Raw genomic sequence first — 19489 nt, 5'->3', positions numbered from 1 at the left:
TTCACAGGCATTGTGTGGACCACTGAGAATGGTTAAAAGATAGTCAGTTTTAAAGGTATTGCAATAAAACTATTTTTTATACCTATTATAAATACCTATGTTATAAATATGATTTTGTTCAGCATATATACGAATTGAAAATAACACTTTGTGACAAGGGTTGAAAAGAAAATAACAATCGATAACCGAATTCGTTTTTGCTTTTTTGACAAGCAATAGTTTTCTGTCATTGCTAAACACTAAATAGAAAAGTTGGGAAAACGTGCGAGTGCGTGACTATTTTGCTAAGCTCTTCATATAAAAGATTTATTTAAATTTGTATATAAAATTCTAGAAGATGAGTGGTCGTGAGGGCGGTAAAAAGAAGCCACTGAAGGCTCCCAAGAAGGAAGGCAAGGATCTCGACGAAGAAGATTTGGCATTCAAGCAGAAGCAAAAGGAACAACAAAAGGCACTCGATGCCGCCAAACAGCAGGCAGCCAAGAAGGGACCCCTTGTGGGCGGTGGCATTAAGAAGTCGGGCAAGAAGTGATGAGGATGATTGCAGCGCATAAACATTTACTACCACTTCTGTTGAAGGAATTCGTTTGTCAACACACACACACACATATACATACACGTTAACACGATGCGAATTGCGTTTGCTGAAAAATTCTGTTGTCAAATGAAGGTTGACCAAAATTGAACGTTTAAACAAAAAATATCACTTTTTATACTTACGATTTAACACAAATAGCGCATTAAATCTTGTAATAAAAACATACAGTTAATGCCACCTTTTTTGTACGTCAATCTTGAGAAGAGCAAGGGTGGAAGAAATGTCTTAAATTTATTGGATATCGAATACATAAGTCTAGCAGATATACATACATATATGTACATATCTATGTATATAAATAAATGTCTATGGCATGTTACGTTTGTGCATACTCGCGTCGTGACAAGTATGCTGGACTAAGGCCTCGTTTTATTATTACTATTTTTACATGCATACATATGTAAATTATTTGGTTAATGGCTTTTCAACAGTTTCTTGTCTCTCTTTCTTAGGCATATGGGAAGCTTGACTGGGTGCCAAGGCGCTGCACTGACTGAGATGCCACTGAATTGGCATAAGCAATGTGATCAGCCAGATCTTTTTCTGGAAAATGTGCATAGCTGTGAGCCAGGGCACCAATGAAGGCATCTCCAGCGCCAGTTGTGTCCTTCGTCAACTCCGGGGGCACCACTGGAGCTGATACCAGTTGACAGTTATAAACAGTTGCTCTCGAGGAACAGACGGCGCCTATTTTACCAAGCGTGATGATTACAATGTTGGCGCCCATGTGAATGAGCTGCGCCAATGCATTGAATGCATCGCTGTAATGTAGATAATCTCTCAATGCTTATAAATATCTATAAATGTATTTATGCATTTTGTACATACTTAATGGATGAGATGTGCCTGCCCACCAGGATTCCAGCTTCGGTTTCGTTCACACACAAAATGGTGCACAATTGTATCAGCTCCAGAGGGGCGTTTGCTATGGCTGGAGCAGCATTCAAAATGGATATTCCCTTGAATCGACGCAATGCCTCCAACGTGCCATTAATGGGTGTCTCCAGTTGACAGACCAACACCTTGGCCTTGTCGAACAAGTAGGATGCATTTTCCACATCCTTAGGGCCGAGCATCTTGTTGGCTCCCACGACGATTATGATGTTGTTTTCGCCAGAATGGGCGACTGCGATTTGAGCTACACCCGTTGTATAGTCAGGCAGTAGCTGGACATGCTTCACATTTATTTTCTCAGCCTGCAGGTGACATATATAGTTGTTGCCAAAGCTATCGCATCCCAGTTTGGCAATTAAAGCTGTCTTGGAGCCCAGGCGAGTAGCAGCTACGCATTGATTGGCGCCCTTGCCACCGAATCCAGTTTGAAACTTAGTACCATGCAAAGTCTCACCAGGATTGGGCAAACGGGGTGCGTAGCTGATAATGTAAAGAGTTTGCTATTAAATATGTCTGCATCCCAGTTTTATATGCATTTACCACATAAAATCTATAATGGCCGAGCCAAAAACGAGCACGTCAAGCGATTCCTCCATTTTACTTAGATGTATTCCGTGTCAATTTATTTGATATGCTTGTAAGTGTGTTTTCGCTAATCTTAAGAGCTTTGTTTGTTTTTGATAATTGCAAACAGCTGAAAGTGTAGCCGACAGTTTATACTAGAAAAAGTCTACAAAATGACTTACGTTAAGTTTATTTCGCCTCCTAAAAGCCGGCAGGAACTGAGCGTTAGAACAGTAATCAAATGTGGCAGCGCACACTATTCAAACTATCGTTAAAAATAAGTATCGATAATAGAAAGCGACATCTGGCACGTTACTTTGATGATTAAATAATGTACCAACACTGGCCAGTGGAACTAATTAGGGTACATGTGTACCAATTACTATCGCATACATTATACATTATCGATAACGGATAACGGCACTTGTCGGTACGATTACAAATGCAACAATTGTCAACAACCGCTATACGCATATTAAAGGCTGATTTTCTAGAATTTATTTAAATAATAAACTATGTCGCTACCAAGAATAACAAACGTTATAAGATTGGCACCACGTCTAGTTGGTGAGTGTGACCAGCTGTCAATGTATTGCTTTGGATAATCTATTAAACCCGAGTCCAATTGTCCGGTGCAAAGTCCAAATCTGTGGCACCAGCAACAGTTAAAACAGCCTGTTTAAACCTTGCACCATTTTACCATTGCTAGCCATGCAACCGCACCGGAATAACAGCAGCGCTCAGGCTGCCACCGAGGTGGCCGCACAGTTCAAAACATTGGCCATCAGCTCGCCGAAACCTTTTGTCTTTCATGTGGAGCTGAATCGACCCAAAAAGCTGAATGCCATCAACAGGGATATGTGGCTGTAAGAACATGCCTACACACAGCTGCATGTATTACTACAACCTTCCCCCTCCTTCCCTCTCTCTCTCTTTCTCTCTCTCTCTCTAGCGAGATCAGAGCCTGCTTTGAAACGCTGGCCGTCAATCCGGATTGTCGTGCCATTGTACTCTCTGCTGCCGGCAAACATTTCTGTGCCGGCATTGATCTGTCTTCCATGATGGCCTTGGGTCAGCAGCTGGCTGACTACGATGATGTGGCTCGCAAGGGCGTTGTTTTAGAGCGCACCATAAAGATATATCAGGACTCGATTACCGCCGTGGAGCTGTGCCCCAAGCCAGTTATTATGGCCGTGCATCAGGCATGCATCGGTGCTGGCGTCGATTTGATTACCGCCGCGGACATACGTTACAGCACACAGGATGCATTTTTCCAGGTGAAAGAGGTGGACATTGGCATGGCCGCCGATGTTGGTTCACTGCAACGGCTGCCCAAGGCAATTGGCAGCCAATCATTGGCACGCGAGCTCTGCTTCACGGGTCGCCGATTCGAGTCCGCCGAGGCGGAGCGTTGCGGCTTGGTCAGTCGTGTGTATCCGGACAAGGAGTCGCTGCTGGCGGGCGCCATAGCGCTGGCCGAGGAGATTGCCAGCAAGAGTCCCATAGCCGTGCAGACGACCAAGGAAAGCATGGTTTATTCCCTGGAGCATACCAATCAAGAGGGACTCGATCACATTGTAAGATAGCCCACTGAAATTCGAATGTATATCCTATGTATATGGTATAAACGCTGTTTCCTGCTTTCAGCGCATTATCAACAAACTGAATCTTCAGTCAGAGGACTTTGCCCAGTCGGTGGCCGCCCAGCTGACCAAGGATGAGAAACCCGTGTTTGCCAAGCTCTAAGGATCGAATAGTTAATACTTGATATACTTGAACAATAATATATATATGTATTCTTTGTATTACTTTATATACTCTTTGTACATTGAACACTTGGCGTATACGCAATATCTGTTTACAACTTAAGTAAATATCTTTAAATATATATACACATTGATCTGCACCTGCATATATATACATATGGATTCTATAACAACTAAATTATGACTAGGAATTTTGTGGCAGTCTATTTTGGATAAGAAAATTATTTGAACAGATCCTCCAATGCACGTCGCTCCTTGACACAGCTGGCGGTCAACACCTCCACCTGGCCCTTATCATTGATCAAGACATCATCCTCGATCCGAATGCCAATGCCACGGAATTCGGCTGGCACATCTGTGCGCTTCTCGTCAATGTAGATGCCCGGCTCAACCGTGAACACCATGCCCGGCTGGATGCGTGTATTGCGCGGCACATGGGGCGTATCATGGACATCCATGCCTAGATAATGGGATACATGATGCGGACAGAACTTATAGCCCTGCGTCGCCAGCTCCTTGTGGTCCGTCAGATTCTTGGGAACCAAGCCGATTTCCTGCAGATATTTGCCCAACTTATAGCACGCCGTCTCGAATAGTTGGTCCAAAGTCTCGCCGCCTGGCTGCATGATCAGCTCTGCAAGTGCGAAACGAAATATATTAAAACAACTCCTAAAGTCTGTAGATATGTCTAGATACCGATAATCTCCTTTTGCAGCTGCTCCATCATGTCGTAGAGCGTTCGCTGCGGCTCCGTGAATTGCCCGCTGACCGGCCAGGTGCGTGTTATATCGCTGGTATAGCCACCATATTCACAGCCCGCATCCATCAGCAGCAGCTCCTGCGGCTGCAGAATCTGGGTGTTGTTCACATAGTGTATGACGGTGGCATTTCGGCCAGCTGCCACAACTGGTGGATAGGCCAAGTAGCTGGCGCTGCGCATGCGGCATTTAAAGTCAACAGCAGCATATAGCTGATGCTCCGATTGGCCGGGACGCGTCTCAGCCATGACCTCATTAAACGCACTTGATGCTATTGAACAGGTGCTACGCATCAGCTCCATTTCGGCAGGTGATTTGATTAGTCGCATATTCTCCACAAAAGTGCAAACGGGCAGCAGTTGGGTGCGTTCGTTATTGCACACTTGAAGCATCGCATCCGTGACATTTGACTGCTCCGATTGGCTCAGATCGAACCACAAATGCGGCTTCAGTTGACTGTAACGGGCAATCAATGTTTGATGGAATTTTTCAATGGGCAATGCCTCCTGTACACCAAACAGTTGCACCGCATAGTCGGGACCAGTGCGCGGGCCATCCCACAGCTCGGCATGGGGATCCTTGGGACGCATAAACAATATTGATTGCACAGTACCTGATTCGTCAATAGTCAGTAGAAGCACCGAGTCCGGCTCTAAACAGCCGGTTAGATAATAAAAGTCCGAATTTTGACGAAACACATAGGGTATCTTGCCGCTCATATACTTTTTGCAAGCGGCTCCAATGACCAGCTGATGGATGGATATATGACGTAAATATAAGAGTGTTTGGATAGATGCCCAACCTTACCATGTGCGCTCTGGAGGCGCGTCCATTGAACTCGTTCCCAAAGCCTTCCGCATACGTTTGAATGCCTTCCATTAGCCTTATGCGTCTCGTTTGAAATTCCGCCTGCTCCACGCCGGGCACCAATTCGTGTGGCTTGATCAGATGCGGATGCGTTGCATTTGTTGGCTGGCCCAAGGCACGCAGGCCATTTTTGAGTGCATCAGCCAGGCTACGTACTTCCTCGGCAGTAATTTGAGCCTTGCACATTCGAGTGGTCGAATATGTGGAAAATTTTGGTTGGTTGCCAAGTGCGCGTAGCAGGCAAAAACGTGACAGGCGCTTTAATGCGATCATAGCGTTAATAAGGCAAATTAAGCGAATCGAGTTGTATATGCGTGAGATAGGCTATTCTTTTTTTTTATAATTTTAAATAAAAAATATGCACAAAATTTGTAAATCTACGACAACCTAGAAAGAGAATATCTGACAAAAACAAAAACATTTACCGCTTCGGTTCGGAGATGTCAAACGAACGATTAATCGATAAGTAACGCGATATATGAGAGTACTAAATTTAAGATAATTTATTTGCTGTATACTGAGGGACAATTATTAAGAAATTATGTATCCTCAAGCAAAGTGGGATTTCGATATAATAATTAAAATATACTTTTGGCTAAACATCCTTGTTGCATAATTTCTATATTATACATCGATGACAAATTTTGCAAGGATTTAAAAAAAAATATATATATCGATATATGTTTCTACAGCTACACTGCCGCATAATTTTCGCGTTTAATTGTATGAGAAAGTATTATTTATTTAACACATCTTACGGAAACTAACTTAAGCAACATGACGAATGAAGTAAGCAAGTCTTAGGTGTCCCACATATATGCAGAGACTCATGTGTGTATGTATATGTTTGTTATGCAGTGCGCTGTGCTGCGTTTGCCGGTGGACTGCGAGACGATAAGATTTAATGATTGGACCATTAGCTACGAGAAGTCACACATTTTAAAGAGTATGTGCCACTTGGGCAGCGACAAGTGCTGCGACAAGGATGATGTCAATCGCTGTGAGCTCTGCCACTATCAGCATACGCTGGAGCTGCCTCACCTACCAGACATGGTGTTCCACAAAAACAAGCTCGTCCTCCAGCACAAAGATGGCGCCCTGATGGAGTTCAAGCCCATAGACGCACTCGCTCTGGTCGCTAATGGCAAAGAGGCAGCCGTCGAGGTGGCCTGCGCTCAGGAATGGCGAGAAACACGGTAACAGCCAGTGGAAATTGTATTTCCTTTGCTCTCAAACACTCTCATTTAAACGACCTTCGCTCTTGCAGCGCCGAACAGAACATGGAACATAAATACAAACCCTTCGACTGGACATTCACATCCACATATCAGGGCACATTGAATGAACACTTTCGTTCGGAGGTCACAGAACAAACGCTCAACAAAATGAAACTGATGCAGCGTGAGAATATTCTCTTCTATCACGATCTCACACTATACGAGGATGAGCTGCACGATCACGGCATCTCCGCGATGAGTGTGCGCATTGTGAGTTGCCGAATGTATACATATATACTCTGTGCCCAGAGAGTACCCAAGCATTGTCATATATAGTGTATATTAAGGCTTTAGCCTGAGCCTGATTGTAACTATATCCTATATAAAATTATGCCCAGCTATAATACCAAATTCGACCTTAGCTTCATATGCCTACATGTTTATCTCATTAGTCGCCACAGTTCCATCTATATGGCTGGCAGTCCCATCTTGCCTTTTAGCTTATTTGTAGATCTCTTATATCTTTATCGCTTTCTCATTTATCAGCGTGTGATGCCCTCCGGTTTCTTTGTGCTGTTGCGTCACTTTCTGCGAATCGACGATGTGCTCATACGAATGCATGATACGCGCTTCCACTATGAGATCGAGAATAATTATATACTCAAGGAGTATATACATCGTGAGGCACCCTGTTCCGAGCTACAGGTAAACACACACACACACACACACACACACACCTGTAAAGTAATAGCCAATTAGCTAATACACTTTCTTTCCCTCTTTCCACAGTCGTCCATTAGTTTATGGACGAATCCTGATGAAATGCAAAACTTTCTGCCCGTCAAGACCAAGGAGCTGCACAAATTATATTTTAAATAGTTTAGTAATCTCTTTATTTTTCCGATTTTTTTTATTACTTTTTTTGAACGATGCGCGGGAAACTTTTAAAATGAATTAATCAATAGGTTCCTTGCCGCCACAAAATTCCAAGGTTTAAAATATTTAAGTTCAACTAATTTTGTTAACTAAATGAATATATATGTATATATATTATATATATACATATATACATTTATTTATTGTGCGACATTAAGAGCGCGTCTATAACTAGTAATTGATTTAAGCGCATATAGCATACGTACACATACACATATATATATTTATAATTTTAATTTAATTTCATTTGTGTTTTACGTTTCAGGCCAAGTTAAGCGCCGCCCAGCAATGCAGTTAAGGCGCGCTTATAATCGCCCGATGTTTCCGACTGCAAAAAGATATTTAGAAATTAGTTAAAGTTATGAACTGTATGAATCGAACTATATATATATATATATATGGGCATATCCAGCCGAAATTTTATTTAAGTTTAAGTTGAAATTGTTTGGATTGCAAAAATTGCTTTGATTTTAATTAAAATAAAAATAATTGATTTTAATATATGATAAAAAGAGGCTTACATTATATATAGGCATATACATATATACTTGATCTGTATGAACTACCAGTCTATGAAATAAAAGTTGCAAGTCTTTGGTGTAGTCTATGGAATTGCCCTATATGTATATACAAATAGAGCTAATATCTAAAACAACTTTCTTGATTACTGATGATATTATAGTATGATAGTACAATATCTTATCCTATTATTTCCTAATAGCATAAGTCCAGCTGTAGTTCTTATTTATAGGCATAATCTCTCGAGCAAACTGAAAGAACTTATTTCTGATTAGCTCTGAGAAATCAGTTCTTAACACTACATAAAATCCATGAATTAGGCCAACTAATCCTTGTACCCGAAAAGCATATCAAGAAGTTAATAGCTATCAAACCAATTGCCCATATATCAATGGAACTACATACATAACTCTTAACCAAAACATAAAGCAATAGAAAATAATTTTGAAAATAAAAAAAAAAGTTAAAAATTCATATTTTCTTTAGCTGGAATTGCCCATATAAATAGTTCGCTAATTGGTAATACCAACAACCAAGCAGATTTAACTGAGATACATTATAGTATATGCAGATGCGAGGTTGGTCTGAAAAGTTGCCGAATTCGATAGTTTTTGCTTTAGAAATTTTGGCAGACCAGCTTCAAATGTATCATATACATATAGGTAGAGCTCTACCAGGCAACCAATACTTACATCCTAGCACCAAGGACAAGTACAAAAGGAACAACAACATGAACAATTAGGAAATGTGCAAGACGGGAATACGAAAAGCAAAAGTGAAAAATGCAATACATTAATAACTAGAATTTAGATATATATATATACATGTATATATATATATAGATATATAGTATATTTATGTGAATAAACCTACCTCAATGGCGCTGTATAGCGTGCGATTGTAGATGCGTTCGAACTCCTTCTTGATGGTGCCTAGATCGATCTCAGATCGACTGACAATGATGCGTATTAGAGTGTCATCATCGGTGCCAGCTCCATCCATGGCCTTGTACAAGCGATTGGCAAAGAAAGCTGCCGGGGATTGGACGCACTCCACTGCAAGATGATGAAGAGAGCGTTAAATCAATAGCCGAAATTTACAGAAAGAGAGAGGGAGACATGGAGACAGAGAGCGAGGGAGAGTTACACCAACCTATGGCCATCATAGCCTCATGCAACTCATCGGCCATCTCATGCTTGATGGCCTGCTCGATGGTCTGGCCGGTTAGCTCCTTGTATTCCTCGAAGACCAGACGCAGCTGGGGGAAGCTAGCATGGGACATGATGCGATTGAAGACCTCCTCGTCTGTGCCCAATTTGGCCTCGCCGGCAGCATATAGCTGTGAGGCCTGATCCTTGGCCAGCTCAGCGTTCACCGGCGTATTCACCGGGTCACGCACACCGGTCACAATCAGTGTGAGCAATCGTCGAAAGAATCCTGATGTCTCGCTGCACATTTGCTCGGCCAAGGGTCGACCCCATTTCTCCTCATAGGTGGTAACAATCTCTTGCATTTCCTCGTTCGTTTTGGTGCACAGAATCTCGACAAGGGTTGCCTCCTCGGTGCCAATGCCGGCCATTGCCGAGTGCAGCTGCTGGCATAGATACTCCACCGGCGGCATCATCAGTGCCACAATCACATTTTCAAATTTGCCGCCCAGCTCGCTCTTCAGATCGTCGACCAGATCTCTTTCAAATTCCGCCGCATAGGTGGCGCTAATCAGCTGGCGCTGTGCGTTGTTGCGTGTGGTCAGGATGTCGATGATTTGCTGCTCGTCTGTGCCCAGGCCACGCATAGCGCTGCGCAGCTCCTGGCTGTCACTCGCCGCATCGAACGGGCTGTGCGCCGTAACACAGGGCTCCGCCTACATGATGGATGAGTCAGCAGTTTGTTTTTAGACCCACCCAAAAAACAAAAAGGAAGAAAAACTATGAGAATCGATTCAAGTGCATACCATATTTACACTCACCTTGTAATCCATTTGCTATTTTATTTTCTTTTTCTTTTTTGTTGTGCTTGCAGGCCGTTAAGTGTTTGCTGTGACTGCAAATAAAATGTTTCGATAAATTTCAAGTTTATTAATTGATGCAATTAAAATGCTTTGCAGCCCATTTGCTATTATTGCAAATTGGACGCAAGCTCGTTGAGTCTTAGCGGCTGTTGTTGCTTTTCGTTAAGTTTTAACGGCTGTTGTTGTTGGTTTTCGTTAAGTCTTAGCAGTTTTTTTTGTTGCTATTCAAATGCAAGTATGACGTAGGCTCGTTAAGTCTTGGACGCAATTGTTGTTGCTGCTTTGCACTATTTTGTTAGGATATTGCATTTGTTTTTGTATTTTTTGTATTATTCTTTACTTTTGCTCTGCTGCCGCTGTCTTGCACCACTCGCTTGGTTTCACCGTTTGCTACTGACACGCAAACACAAAAGCGAAATTGTCTGCCCGTTCGTGGCGCGAAGCTTTTTTTTGTATGCTTTTTATAAGATAGAAAAGCTTTTAATTTCGCTTCAACTACGGCTTCGACATACAAATGGCAATGCATTTGGCTGGCTTATATAACACGCATTCCATTCGCATGATTCATGCAGATGATTAAGATATTGTATGTACATATGTGTGCATGAATAGATAGTATTTTTACTGTATGTATGTATATTCATTTTATCTTTATTTAATCTCGTTTAGTTTAGCTTTTCTCTTAATTTTTTTTCCTTTTTTGTTTATTATACAATTCAAATACAATTTTCCTCGTTTGTCTAATTCCCAACTTATTTGTTTCATATATAATATATGTATATATAAATATACTTAATTTTTTTTTTATGTATATTATGTAAAGAAAAGCATACATAAGTTTGGTTTGCCATTTTAATAATTTACTTTCTTTTTTTTTTTTTTTTTCTTCTTCATATAGTTTTCATCTTTTTTTTTACACAGCTCGTGGGGAGAAAAGTTGGAATAGCAAACGAATTGAAATCAGTTCTAAACATATTATTAATATGTATATCAAATAAATTACAAAAAAAAGTACAATGAATACCAAAATCAGAACAAAACGTTTCGTCGTAGTATTATAAACTCAAAATCGTTTCAATTATGTAATGCAATCGCAATATGATTTGAATATTTTGTAGTCAAGTGTAAATTCATTTGATGAATTTTGCACTTGTAGGCGAGTTTAAACAAGGATTAGGTTTAAAGCTCGCAATTGTGGAATATGGGTGGAAATCGGTATAAAACTTGATATTTTACTTGAGTTCCGATTCACTCAAGCGTATGAATAAATATTTCATATTTAAGGGGTAAGGAGGATAAATTGCATTATGATAAAGCATATTAATAAGATATTTCCCCAACATTCTTGGGCGATGCATAATAACGATTTTTTGTTTGTATATAAACGAAACGTTTTTTTTTTTGTGTGTGTGTGTGTGTTGTTGTTGATCATTATTATAAACTAATGCCTGGGTTAGTTGTTGTTGCTGTTGGTGCTTAGACCTCATCGTTCTGATTCATTTTGAGCTCATTGAGTGTCGCATTGAATCGCGACCATTCATCGCGCGATGGCAACGCCAAGTGCTCAGCCACATCGTAGACATAGAGCTTGCCAGCCTCGTCCCCGATGGTGACGTGGAGGCCCGATGGCGTCCAGGAGACGCGATTGAGCGCTGGCGCACCATCGACGACGATTGATGCTGTTGGTACTTCGGTATCCTGATTGAGATTCCATAAATCAAGGCGACCGCTACCATCGACAGCAGCAAATAAAGCGGGATGAACGGGCGACCAGGCGACATCCATCACATAATCCGAATTATCCTCAAATGAATACAAAGGTTTTGTGTCCTGCAAAATATATGAGATGAGTGCTTGAAGACAACGCTCTCCTTCTCTCTCTCTCTGCCTTTCTTCCTGCCTTTCTCTATTTACCTTCAGCGACCACAGCTTGATCGTCCAATCGATTGATGAGGTCAAAAACAGATGCCCAAAATCGGGCGATGATTGATTATAATGTGTGGAGATGCCCGTTATGGGACCCAAATGTCTTTCAAACACCTCATTGACGCCCGAGCGCAATCCGTGCCTAGATGCCGAATAGACATAGCCATCCTCACTGCCCATGACCAGGCTGTTGATCTCGTTGGCCGGGAAGGCCATGCATGTGATTGCGATCGCCTTTGACTGGCGCTGCTGCAGCTCCAGCGTATCCTGCGGCTGCGATAACATATCCAAGGACCACGAACACAATTTGCCATCCGATGATATGGAGATGACATTGTGAGCATTTTGTGTGCCAACCATTTGCAGACAGTAAACAGGATGTGTGTGGGCAGCTGCACTCAAGGGTGTACGCTGTATGGGCGTACGTTTCTGCACACGATTATCCCAGAGCACAATCTGACCGGAATATGTGCCGCCGAGAATTAGATTGGGATTGAATTTGGCAAAGCAGGTGGACATCACGGCGCTCTGACAATGGAAAACATCTTCGGGCGTTTGCTTCTTGAACTTTGTGTTCCAGACCATAACGACACCGTCCGGCTCGTTGGGACTCTCCTCGTTGTTGTGATAGGAGGCAACAACCAGTTCCGGAAAGTGGGTGGACCAATCCATGCTGGTGATGCAGCGATTCTTGGACCAGCGCTCATCGTAAAAGACACGATTCAGCGAGAGACGAGCATGCGACCGTTCATCGTTGGCCTCCTCATTGTCGCCGCAGCCAATATAATCGGTGTATATGTCCACATTCTCCGAGAGAGCACGCTCTATGATACGACCTGCACGCAATACGAACCTTTGAAAATCCTCCGATAAGATGATCATTTGCTTTTGCTCCTCCGATAGTTCCTTGACTGCAAATAATCGATATGAATTTTCAAAAAATAACAACTGCTGCCATCGGCAACAAGACAAGCTTTCAATTTGGAGATGACCGCGCCAAAGAAGACTTCCTTCAGTTGACGATACTTATAAAGTCTGACGCACATCTCCAATTGTTGATCCACTCGTTGTTGTTGTTACTCACCCTCCTTCTTCTCTTCCTGTTCCTTCTTCTGTTCGAGGGGTGTTATGGCTGGAGCCACATCCTTCACCGTGGGCAGACCGTGAGTGAGGTAGCCAGGTGGCAGCTTGGAACTAAAGCCATGATCCAGATGTGGCAGCGAGCTCTCTTCGTCATCTCCTTGGGCATCAAATGCAAGCACTGTTTAATGTATAAAACTAACACAGCTAAAGGAACATGACAATCGACAGAACAGGAACAATTCTACTTGTATTTTGGATTGTTTCGTTTTCTTGATCTCGTTTTTGGTGTTATTCAGCTGCTTTTCAGATCTTTTCATTTTTTTTACATTAATTTGCATTGTTGTCTCTGTCTTGCTTGCAAAATTTGTTGTTTCTCTTCAACTTCATTTGAATATATTTGTTTTGGCTTTATTACAGGGCTTCTGTGTGTTAGTGTGTGTGTGTGTGTTGTGAGATTGTGAAATTGGGAGTAGAGCGAAGGGAGAAACGTTTAAGAGAGCGCACAATTGGAATTCTTCTGCATGTGCTGATCGCCTCCACACAGCTGTGTGTGTGAGTGGGCAAGAGCGAGGAGGACGTAGGGAGCTCCCCAAGTGCATGACGGAGCGAGAGAGAGAAAGATAAACAGACAACACGCACACACGCAGGCGCTCTCGCTTTTACTTGTGTTAATGAAGGAGTAAAACAGTTTTTTTTTTTACACAAGTACAAAATTGTACAAGAGATGTGCGTGAGTGCGTACATATGTGTGTGTATGTTGTGTATAGATGCTGTTAGTTGTGCTATACGCTGGACACCGTACAACTTAATACACAAAGCCAATTAATAAAAAATAAATAAAAATATATGAATAATTGAAAAAATGTACAATTTCCGTTAAACTGATACGCCGTTAATATATATGTATGTATGTGTGTATGTATAAATATATATATATAACTATATATATGTTTATATATATTTATGTAGTGTGGCAGCATAAGAGAAATATAGATAGAGACAGAGAGAGAGAGATAGAGAGATAAAGGAGGCATATTTGAGGTATCATTATTATGTATTACGTATTTGGTTTAACACTCTATGGACACTTTTGCCTGCTTCACTAATTCGTATCATTAAATATTTAATCAATTGTATTTACTTATTTTGTTTTTTGCTTCTCCACCCAGTTTATAAATTTTTTGCACTTAAAATTATTTATTTATGCTAATTATATATTACATATATATAAATATTTCTTTTCTATTTCATTTTCATTGCATTCATTTAACATTTAACATAAACAGCCGATAGAGGTCGCTTTTGGTTGTGTGTGCTGTGTGTTATTGGCTACAACACACTTAACGGTACATTTAAGAGAGACGCCTATAACGCGCTTCGCTTGCTGTGCTTTGTAAAGTGAGTGAACGAGACAAACAGATCGAGAGAGAGGGCGAGAGAACGAGAGGTCTGTGTGTTTATGTATGTGTGTGTGTGTGTGTATCGACAGGATCGAATGACAGGGACAAAAGAAAGCGCTAGACAGTTCCCCACAGAAAAACAAGAGTATTTTTCTCTTTCAAGGTATTTTTTAAGTCTTTTTGTTAGCAAAATTTTTGTTGTTGTTGATTAACAAAGGGTTAGTCGCACGCAATTAGCATAGATGGATGAAAATGAATTGAGGTTAAAATTGAATTTGAATTTTGGCACATACAAAATGGAAGATCATGCATGCAGGCAGGAGCTTTATTAGCAGATAGAGCGAGAGTAAGAGAGGCATAGAGAGAAAACGCGAGCGTAGAGAGGGGGATAGTGTATATAGCTCTGTGTGTGTATGTATGTATTTCTGTGTGTGTGTGTGTCAGCCAGCGCGAAGTTTACTTTTATTTGTTTTTGGTTTTGCTCTTGGATTTAGTTAGAATTTGTTTGCGTTCCTATTTTGCTTCATGTCACGATTCCCGTCACTGTTTCTCTTTTTCTTGTCTTTTGTTTGGGATGTACCTACCTGTGAATTCATCCTCCCACTCTAAACCCGGATTAAGATTGTATTCATCTTGAAGAAATATAAAGAAACAAAATATATTGTACATATACACATTTAAGTTGTTCATTTTAGTTCATTTGTTGTTGTTTTTGTTTATCTCAACTTATTTTCGAGGCTCAAATCTGGAGCCAAACCGCCCTTTAAATTGTAATTTTGAACAAAAGGCATTGAATGATGAACAAAACGATAAAAGCAACCGATTACATGGCATATATATGTTTCGAGATGTGTTATATGATATATATCTGTGGCATATAGATAAAACATAAATCATGATACGAGTTCAATATCAAAAAAAAAAAAAAAAAGACATTAAAAATTTAAATAAAATTAGCACACAAGTCGACCGAGAGCGGCGACATTTATAAATTATTATACAATGTTAAGTTTGACAACTGTTATAATTACTAAAATTCAAATATACTATATATATTAATCATATATTTGTATGTATATATAAAGTATATTATTATATAGTACATGATATTTTTTCTGTGCTTTTTTACATGCAGTCGTGTTCGTTGTGTGTGTATGTGTATGTGGGTGTGGGTGTGGCTTACATATGGTGTGTAGACTTAAGCTTAGTTAATAAATTATATTCTTGTTTATGTGAATAGATGTATATATGTATACATAGATATACTCGATACTTGGGCTGAAAAATTTGTTGACTAGACATATATAAATTTATAATCAGGCAGATCTCCTCTAACAAAAATTTCAAGACCCGCGTAAAGTAGTGAAACTTGTAGACTGTATAACGGTTTAAAGTTATACTTGGTATAATAGTATAACACTTTTATGTCATATTGTATAATAGTTTAATTATTATACTATATGCCAGTTAAAGTGTTATATATTGACAATCTTAGCTCTTAGATTGTATGACATACTTTACGCTGTATGTTCCACTGTATGACAGTTGAAAAACACTGTATAACAGTGAGAGTCTTTAACTGCATATCAGTTAAAACATACTGTACAACAGTTGAAATATTCAAGTGTATAATAGCTAGAGTCATTCACTGCATAGCAGTTGAAACATACTACGCACTTTCATATGCAAAATAATAACGGAAAGTTCCAAGGCTAAATATTCTTCTTCGCTTCCTACTTAAAAAAAAAAAAAAACATGTTTGTTTATGTATAAAATAAATACACAATCATAGTAATAATATTAATTAAAACGAAAACTTAAGAAAATTCAGCTACTTAAACAAATTAAGAACGAAAAAAAAAACTTATAAATTGGGTGGAGTTGAACAATTTGATTCGTTAAGATCGATATATATATGGAATATATATCTATATATAATGCTGATACAAACTGAAACTTTATAGATTTTATGTTCGCTACTAAAGTAGTTAGATATATAGAATATAAATCGCAATAAAATGCAAATTTTTTAAACATAATTAAATGGATATAGTTGAGGGGGAATAGCAGAAGCAAATTTTAAATAAATAATTAAATATATATTAAATTCTGTTTAGTATATGTTTAACAGGCACTATGGATAGATCTACTACATAAACACACACACAAAAAAAAAAAAAAACTAACGAGAGCTAAGAGAGAGATAGATATACATATGTATCGAAACAGAGCGAGTAAGCTACATAGAGCGAGCGAGCAAGAGAGAGATATACAGAGAGAGAAAAATCGTTGGTATGCTATATAGATAGGAATGTTTCATTTCTTCGTTTTATAATATTTTTGGATAGTTTACATAGAGAAAAGTCAACAACTACTCACCATAATAATCCGTTGCATGAGCTGCAGTTTTTTTTTTTTTAATTTATTTTTTTATTTTAGTTTTTGCGTGCGTACCAAGGAACAGATAAAAAAGTTGGAAGAAAAATGTAAATAGACAAATTATTAATATTAAATTGCGCTCAAAACAAATTGCCTAAAATACAAATACAAAAACAAAAAATATTTAGCGTATGCAAAAAAAAAAAAAACTCTAAAAATGTATATGAAGAGTAATGTGTATAAAAGAGAGAGAGACAGAGCGAGTGTATAGTGTATATATATCTATATATGTTGTACGTGTACATAACTAGCATATCTGTTATAGGCAGAAAGGAGTTTACCATTATGTATTGTGTGCTGTGGTCTAAATTGTTTTGGCTGCTTAAGACTATGTTTAATACCTTTACGTGGACGCCACCAATCCTCCATATATCCTGACAGAGGCGATGAGTGGCAAGAAAGAACTGTATTTGTTATTGAATTTCACTTAAATGTTAAATGCTTGCTTGCTCTCTATATCTTAAATATACATATATATATATGTGTGTAAATATATCTACTATATGTATATATATATATTTAGAACAGCTATCTGATTCGAGTATTTGAAGCGCAATACAAGTAATGGGAAAAGGATATTTGTAGGTAGGTTATTCAGGCGTCGCACATAGCGAATACATACTGTAGTTTGGGCGCAGGCATACAGACAACTTTTTCAGTTAGACAAACATATAGATCATAACTAACAAATAGAAAATCAACAAACAAAAAAAAATTGTAGAAAACAAACTATGGAAAGTGTTTACACAGGAGCTATACAAATATATATATATATATATAATTTTTTTTTTTTTTATATACATATATATTTATATATATAGTATAAGACATTGTTATGGGTATTAAATACTAGCTAGCATGGTTAATAATTGGTAAACATATATAGTGTATATAGAGTATATATATCATACCATCACGTTCATGTCCGCCGGTGCTTGTGGTCTGTGTTTGTTTCGTATAGACGAGCGTCTCCTTTGGTGGAATGTTTGTGGCCTGCACATTGTATACGCTCAGATTCAAAGGTTGCTTCTTGCCGGCGCTAAAATAGAACAGAATAAGCATTAGATTATATTAAAGAATTTTATATATAATGCAATATATAAGCAACTGTAGCTAAGAGAAAATTCTAATCCTATACAGACGTTGCTCACTGCAATTGCCGCTATATAACAAATATATGCATGTTATATATACCCTTGTCCATTCACATTGGCTTGCAAGCTAACATCGGGCGTTTGTGTGTTGGAATTATCCGAGGTTAGCGAATTGGCTGAAGACAGCGAGGACAACACCTCCGAAACGGGCGCAACGCCTAGCGACGAAAGCATCTCATCTAGATCTCTGCAAGCAAATTGTATAATTATAATTTATGTATTTTTGAATACTATATTCATATGTATATGGGTTAACTGACTTGCGTTGGTCCTTGTCGATGCCGGTGCCGGTGCCAATGCGTCCGGCTGCCTCTTCCATGTCTTTGATCTCCTTTTCTCGGCGCCGGCGATCCTTCTCCTCGCGCAGTGCGGCCAATTTGGCCTTTTTGCGCTCCAGCTCAGCCTTTCGATCCATTTTTGAGGTGTGGTAACGCTCGACACTGTGCACAGCTGCTGCTCTTCGATTAGGAGTTGGGGGTGGGCGAGTTTTTCAGGCGAATCCGGTGCTACAACAACAACAACTACAACTACAGCAAGTGCAGTTCGAAAGCTGCACCACAAAAGAAACAAAAATTCATAGAAAAAGTCAAACTATGAATCAGTTGTAAGCATTATTGGTAAGCGCAGCTGGTTTTGATGATGTCACCACTAACCACACAAGAACAACAACATTAACTGGCCAAAAGTTAACTCTGCCTGCGTGTATGTGTGCAAATAGTATTGCAGCCAATACAACTTCCAGCAGACACACACACACACACAAGCACCCACTCACACATAAAAAAAATCAATACTCAAAGATGAGCAGCAGCATTTGCTGAGGCAGCGACAGCGCTGTCGCCGTTGTGACGTCGTTTTCCACTTTTTCGCTGGTGTGCCCATTTTTCTTTTTCACAGCCATCGCATAAAATAATACATCACAGCACACAGTACTTGAACTCAAAACACATATTTAATAACGCACCTTGAAATGTTGTTTGCAAACTAATTAGTATATATTCCAATTGTAATTAAAATAACATTTTATTCCAATTGAAAATGCGACTGCAATGTTTTGCGAATAGATCTAGTGTGACCGCAATGGACAATGAAAAATTACCAAATAGTCGATGCACAAAAAATACTGCACTGCGTGTTATTTGGCTGAATAGTGTGGCAGCACTTTTCTCAATGCTTTGATGTGTGCAATAATTGCATGTTTAGCTTTTAAATTATGCAAATCAAGGCGTTAAAATATTTACGTAAGTTACTTAAATTTAAATGACATATGCAAATAGTTATAATACTTGTAAGATACATGTAATGTAATAATGTAAATTAAGCTGTTATTGAATTTGTGTGGCAGCACCTAAGAACG

General features: G+C 39.4%; 7 protein-coding genes across 31 annotated transcripts; 3 read left to right on the top strand and 4 right to left on the bottom strand.

Moving 5' to 3' along the window:
* The first annotated feature begins 122 nt into the window (after positions 1 to 122).
* LOC108618863 (translation machinery-associated protein 7 homolog) lies at positions 123 to 775 on the top strand. The gene is made up of 2 exons (XM_018015057.2): positions 123 to 268; positions 335 to 775. The coding sequence occupies exon 2, from the start codon at positions 338 to 340 to the stop codon at positions 530 to 532; it is 195 nt and encodes a 64-aa protein (XP_017870546.1). The 5' UTR covers positions 123 to 268; positions 335 to 337; the 3' UTR covers positions 533 to 775.
* Positions 776 to 914: 139 nt separating this feature from the next.
* LOC108618849 (ribokinase) lies at positions 915 to 2396 on the bottom strand. 2 transcript variants are annotated; one of them, XM_089475365.1, is made up of 4 exons: positions 2239 to 2396; positions 2033 to 2157; positions 1427 to 1972; positions 915 to 1359 (listed from the first exon to the last, which is right to left on the bottom strand). In XM_089475365.1, the coding sequence occupies exons 2-4, from the start codon at positions 2086 to 2088 to the stop codon at positions 1047 to 1049; spliced, it is 915 nt and encodes a 304-aa protein (XP_089331491.1). In that variant the 5' UTR covers positions 2089 to 2157; positions 2239 to 2396; the 3' UTR covers positions 915 to 1046. The 2 variants fall into 2 exon arrangements, with proteins under 2 accessions (XP_089331491.1, XP_017870530.1); XM_018015041.2 differs by having other exon boundaries at positions 2033 to 2186; positions 2239 to 2389.
* A 48-nt stretch (positions 2397 to 2444) lies between these two features.
* Positions 2445 to 3970, top strand: LOC108618847 (delta(3,5)-Delta(2,4)-dienoyl-CoA isomerase, mitochondrial). 2 transcript variants are annotated; one of them, XM_018015039.2, is made up of 4 exons: positions 2445 to 2623; positions 2766 to 2922; positions 3009 to 3633; positions 3704 to 3970. In XM_018015039.2, exons 1-4 carry the CDS (start codon positions 2572 to 2574, stop codon positions 3800 to 3802), a joined length of 933 nt encoding a protein of 310 aa, XP_017870528.1. In that variant the 5' UTR covers positions 2445 to 2571; the 3' UTR covers positions 3803 to 3970. The 2 variants fall into 2 exon arrangements, with proteins under 2 accessions (XP_017870528.1, XP_089331490.1); XM_089475364.1 differs by having other exon boundaries at positions 2469 to 2623; positions 2697 to 2922.
* LOC108618843 (xaa-Pro aminopeptidase 3) lies at positions 3827 to 5878 on the bottom strand. Its single transcript, XM_018015033.2, has 3 exons — positions 5388 to 5878; positions 4519 to 5329; positions 3827 to 4456 (listed from the first exon to the last, which is right to left on the bottom strand). The coding sequence occupies exons 1-3, from the start codon at positions 5718 to 5720 to the stop codon at positions 4044 to 4046; spliced, it is 1557 nt and encodes a 518-aa protein (XP_017870522.1). The 5' UTR covers positions 5721 to 5878; the 3' UTR covers positions 3827 to 4043.
* Positions 5879 to 6064: 186 nt separating this feature from the next.
* On the top strand, positions 6065 to 8112 carry LOC108618852 (TIP41-like protein). Of its 3 annotated transcripts, XM_089475366.1 has the most exons (6): positions 6065 to 6236; positions 6306 to 6643; positions 6715 to 6934; positions 7211 to 7369; positions 7454 to 7542; positions 7866 to 8112. In XM_089475366.1, coding segments are annotated over exons 1-6 (819 nt in total). In that variant the 5' UTR covers positions 6065 to 6224; the 3' UTR covers positions 7867 to 8112. The 3 variants fall into 3 exon arrangements, with proteins under 3 accessions (XP_089331492.1, XP_017870534.1, XP_017870533.2); XM_018015045.2 differs by lacking the exon at positions 7866 to 8112 and having other exon boundaries at positions 7454 to 7670; XM_018015044.2 differs by lacking the exons at positions 6065 to 6236; positions 7866 to 8112 and having other exon boundaries at positions 6285 to 6643; positions 7454 to 7670.
* On the bottom strand, positions 7529 to 10831 carry AnxB10 (Annexin B10). Its single transcript, XM_018015038.2, has 5 exons — positions 10471 to 10831; positions 10089 to 10162; positions 9272 to 9983; positions 8993 to 9174; positions 7529 to 7928 (listed from the first exon to the last, which is right to left on the bottom strand). The coding sequence occupies exons 2-5, from the start codon at positions 10098 to 10100 to the stop codon at positions 7872 to 7874; spliced, it is 963 nt and encodes a 320-aa protein (XP_017870527.1). The 5' UTR covers positions 10101 to 10162; positions 10471 to 10831; the 3' UTR covers positions 7529 to 7871.
* Positions 10832 to 10968: 137 nt separating this feature from the next.
* Positions 10969 to 19250, bottom strand: LOC108618838 (cytoplasmic dynein 1 intermediate chain). 21 transcript variants are annotated; one of them, XM_089475349.1, is made up of 10 exons: positions 19097 to 19250; positions 18393 to 18682; positions 18173 to 18319; positions 17890 to 18017; positions 17320 to 17382; positions 16919 to 16939; positions 15124 to 15171; positions 13141 to 13317; positions 12045 to 12967; positions 10969 to 11960 (listed from the first exon to the last, which is right to left on the bottom strand). In XM_089475349.1, the coding sequence occupies exons 2-10, from the start codon at positions 18545 to 18547 to the stop codon at positions 11607 to 11609; spliced, it is 2016 nt and encodes a 671-aa protein (XP_089331475.1). In that variant the 5' UTR covers positions 18548 to 18682; positions 19097 to 19250; the 3' UTR covers positions 10969 to 11606. The 21 variants fall into 21 exon arrangements, with proteins under 21 accessions (XP_089331475.1, XP_017870505.1, XP_017870506.1 ...); XM_018015016.2 differs by having other exon boundaries at positions 13141 to 13296; XM_018015017.2 differs by having other exon boundaries at positions 13141 to 13293.
* Between the last annotated feature and the right edge of the window lie 239 nt (positions 19251 to 19489).

This window comes from Drosophila arizonae, chromosome X (assembly GCF_054131065.1).
Source record: "Drosophila arizonae isolate 15081-1271.41 chromosome X, UAZ_ARI_1.0, whole genome shotgun sequence".
In the NCBI taxonomy this organism is placed as follows: Eukaryota; Metazoa; Arthropoda; class Insecta; order Diptera; family Drosophilidae; genus Drosophila; species Drosophila arizonae.
Note: the sequence above shows the minus strand (reverse complement) of the source record. Positions and strands in the feature narration are given on the sequence as shown.

Coding starts and splice junctions, on each gene's coding strand:
- LOC108618843 (XM_018015033.2), bottom strand. CDS start 5,720: ATGATCGCATTAAAGCGCCTGTCACGTTTTTGCCTGCTACGCGCACTT. Junction 5,330..5,387: donor GCGCCTCCAGAGCGCACATG/GTAAGGTTGGGC, acceptor TCCATCCATCAG/CTGGTCATTGGAGCCGCTTG. Junction 4,457..4,518: donor GCTGCAAAAGGAGATTATCG/GTATCTAGACAT, acceptor TCGCACTTGCAG/AGCTGATCATGCAGCCAGGC.
- LOC108618847 (XM_018015039.2), top strand. CDS start 2,572: ATGTCGCTACCAAGAATAACAAACGTTATAAGATTGGCACCACGTCTA. Junction 2,624..2,765: donor ATTGGCACCACGTCTAGTTG/GTGAGTGTGACC, acceptor TACCATTGCTAG/CCATGCAACCGCACCGGAAT. Junction 2,923..3,008: donor ATCAACAGGGATATGTGGCT/GTAAGAACATGC, acceptor CTCTCTCTCTAG/CGAGATCAGAGCCTGCTTTG.
- LOC108618849 (XM_089475365.1), bottom strand. CDS start 2,088: ATGGAGGAATCGCTTGACGTGCTCGTTTTTGGCTCGGCCATTATAGAT. Junction 1,973..2,032: donor GCCATTATAGATTTTATGTG/GTAAATGCATAT, acceptor TTACATTATCAG/CTACGCACCCCGTTTGCCCA. Junction 1,360..1,426: donor AGGCACATCTCATCCATTAA/GTATGTACAAAA, acceptor TCTACATTACAG/CGATGCATTCAATGCATTGG.
- LOC108618863 (XM_018015057.2), top strand. CDS start 338: ATGAGTGGTCGTGAGGGCGGTAAAAAGAAGCCACTGAAGGCTCCCAAG.
- LOC108618852 (XM_018015044.2), top strand. CDS start 6,285: ATGTATATGTTTGTTATGCAGTGCGCTGTGCTGCGTTTGCCGGTGGAC. Junction 6,935..7,210: donor CCGCGATGAGTGTGCGCATT/GTGAGTTGCCGA, acceptor CTCATTTATCAG/CGTGTGATGCCCTCCGGTTT. Junction 7,370..7,453: donor CACCCTGTTCCGAGCTACAG/GTAAACACACAC, acceptor CTCTTTCCACAG/TCGTCCATTAGTTTATGGAC.
- AnxB10 (XM_018015038.2), bottom strand. Junction 9,175..9,271: donor TGAGGCTATGATGGCCATAG/GTTGGTGTAACT, acceptor ATCATCTTGCAG/TGGAGTGCGTCCAATCCCCG. Junction 7,929..8,992: donor CGCTATACAGCGCCATTGAG/GTAGGTTTATTC, acceptor ATCTTTTTGCAG/TCGGAAACATCGGGCGATTA.
- LOC108618838 (XM_089475349.1), bottom strand. CDS start 18,547: ATGGATCGAAAGGCTGAGCTGGAGCGCAAAAAGGCCAAATTGGCCGCA. Junction 18,320..18,392: donor ATCGACAAGGACCAACGCAA/GTCAGTTAACCC, acceptor ATTTGCTTGCAG/AGATCTAGATGAGATGCTTT. Junction 13,318..15,123: donor GTGGGAGGATGAATTCACAG/GTAGGTACATCC, acceptor TACATTAAACAG/TGCTTGCATTTGATGCCCAA.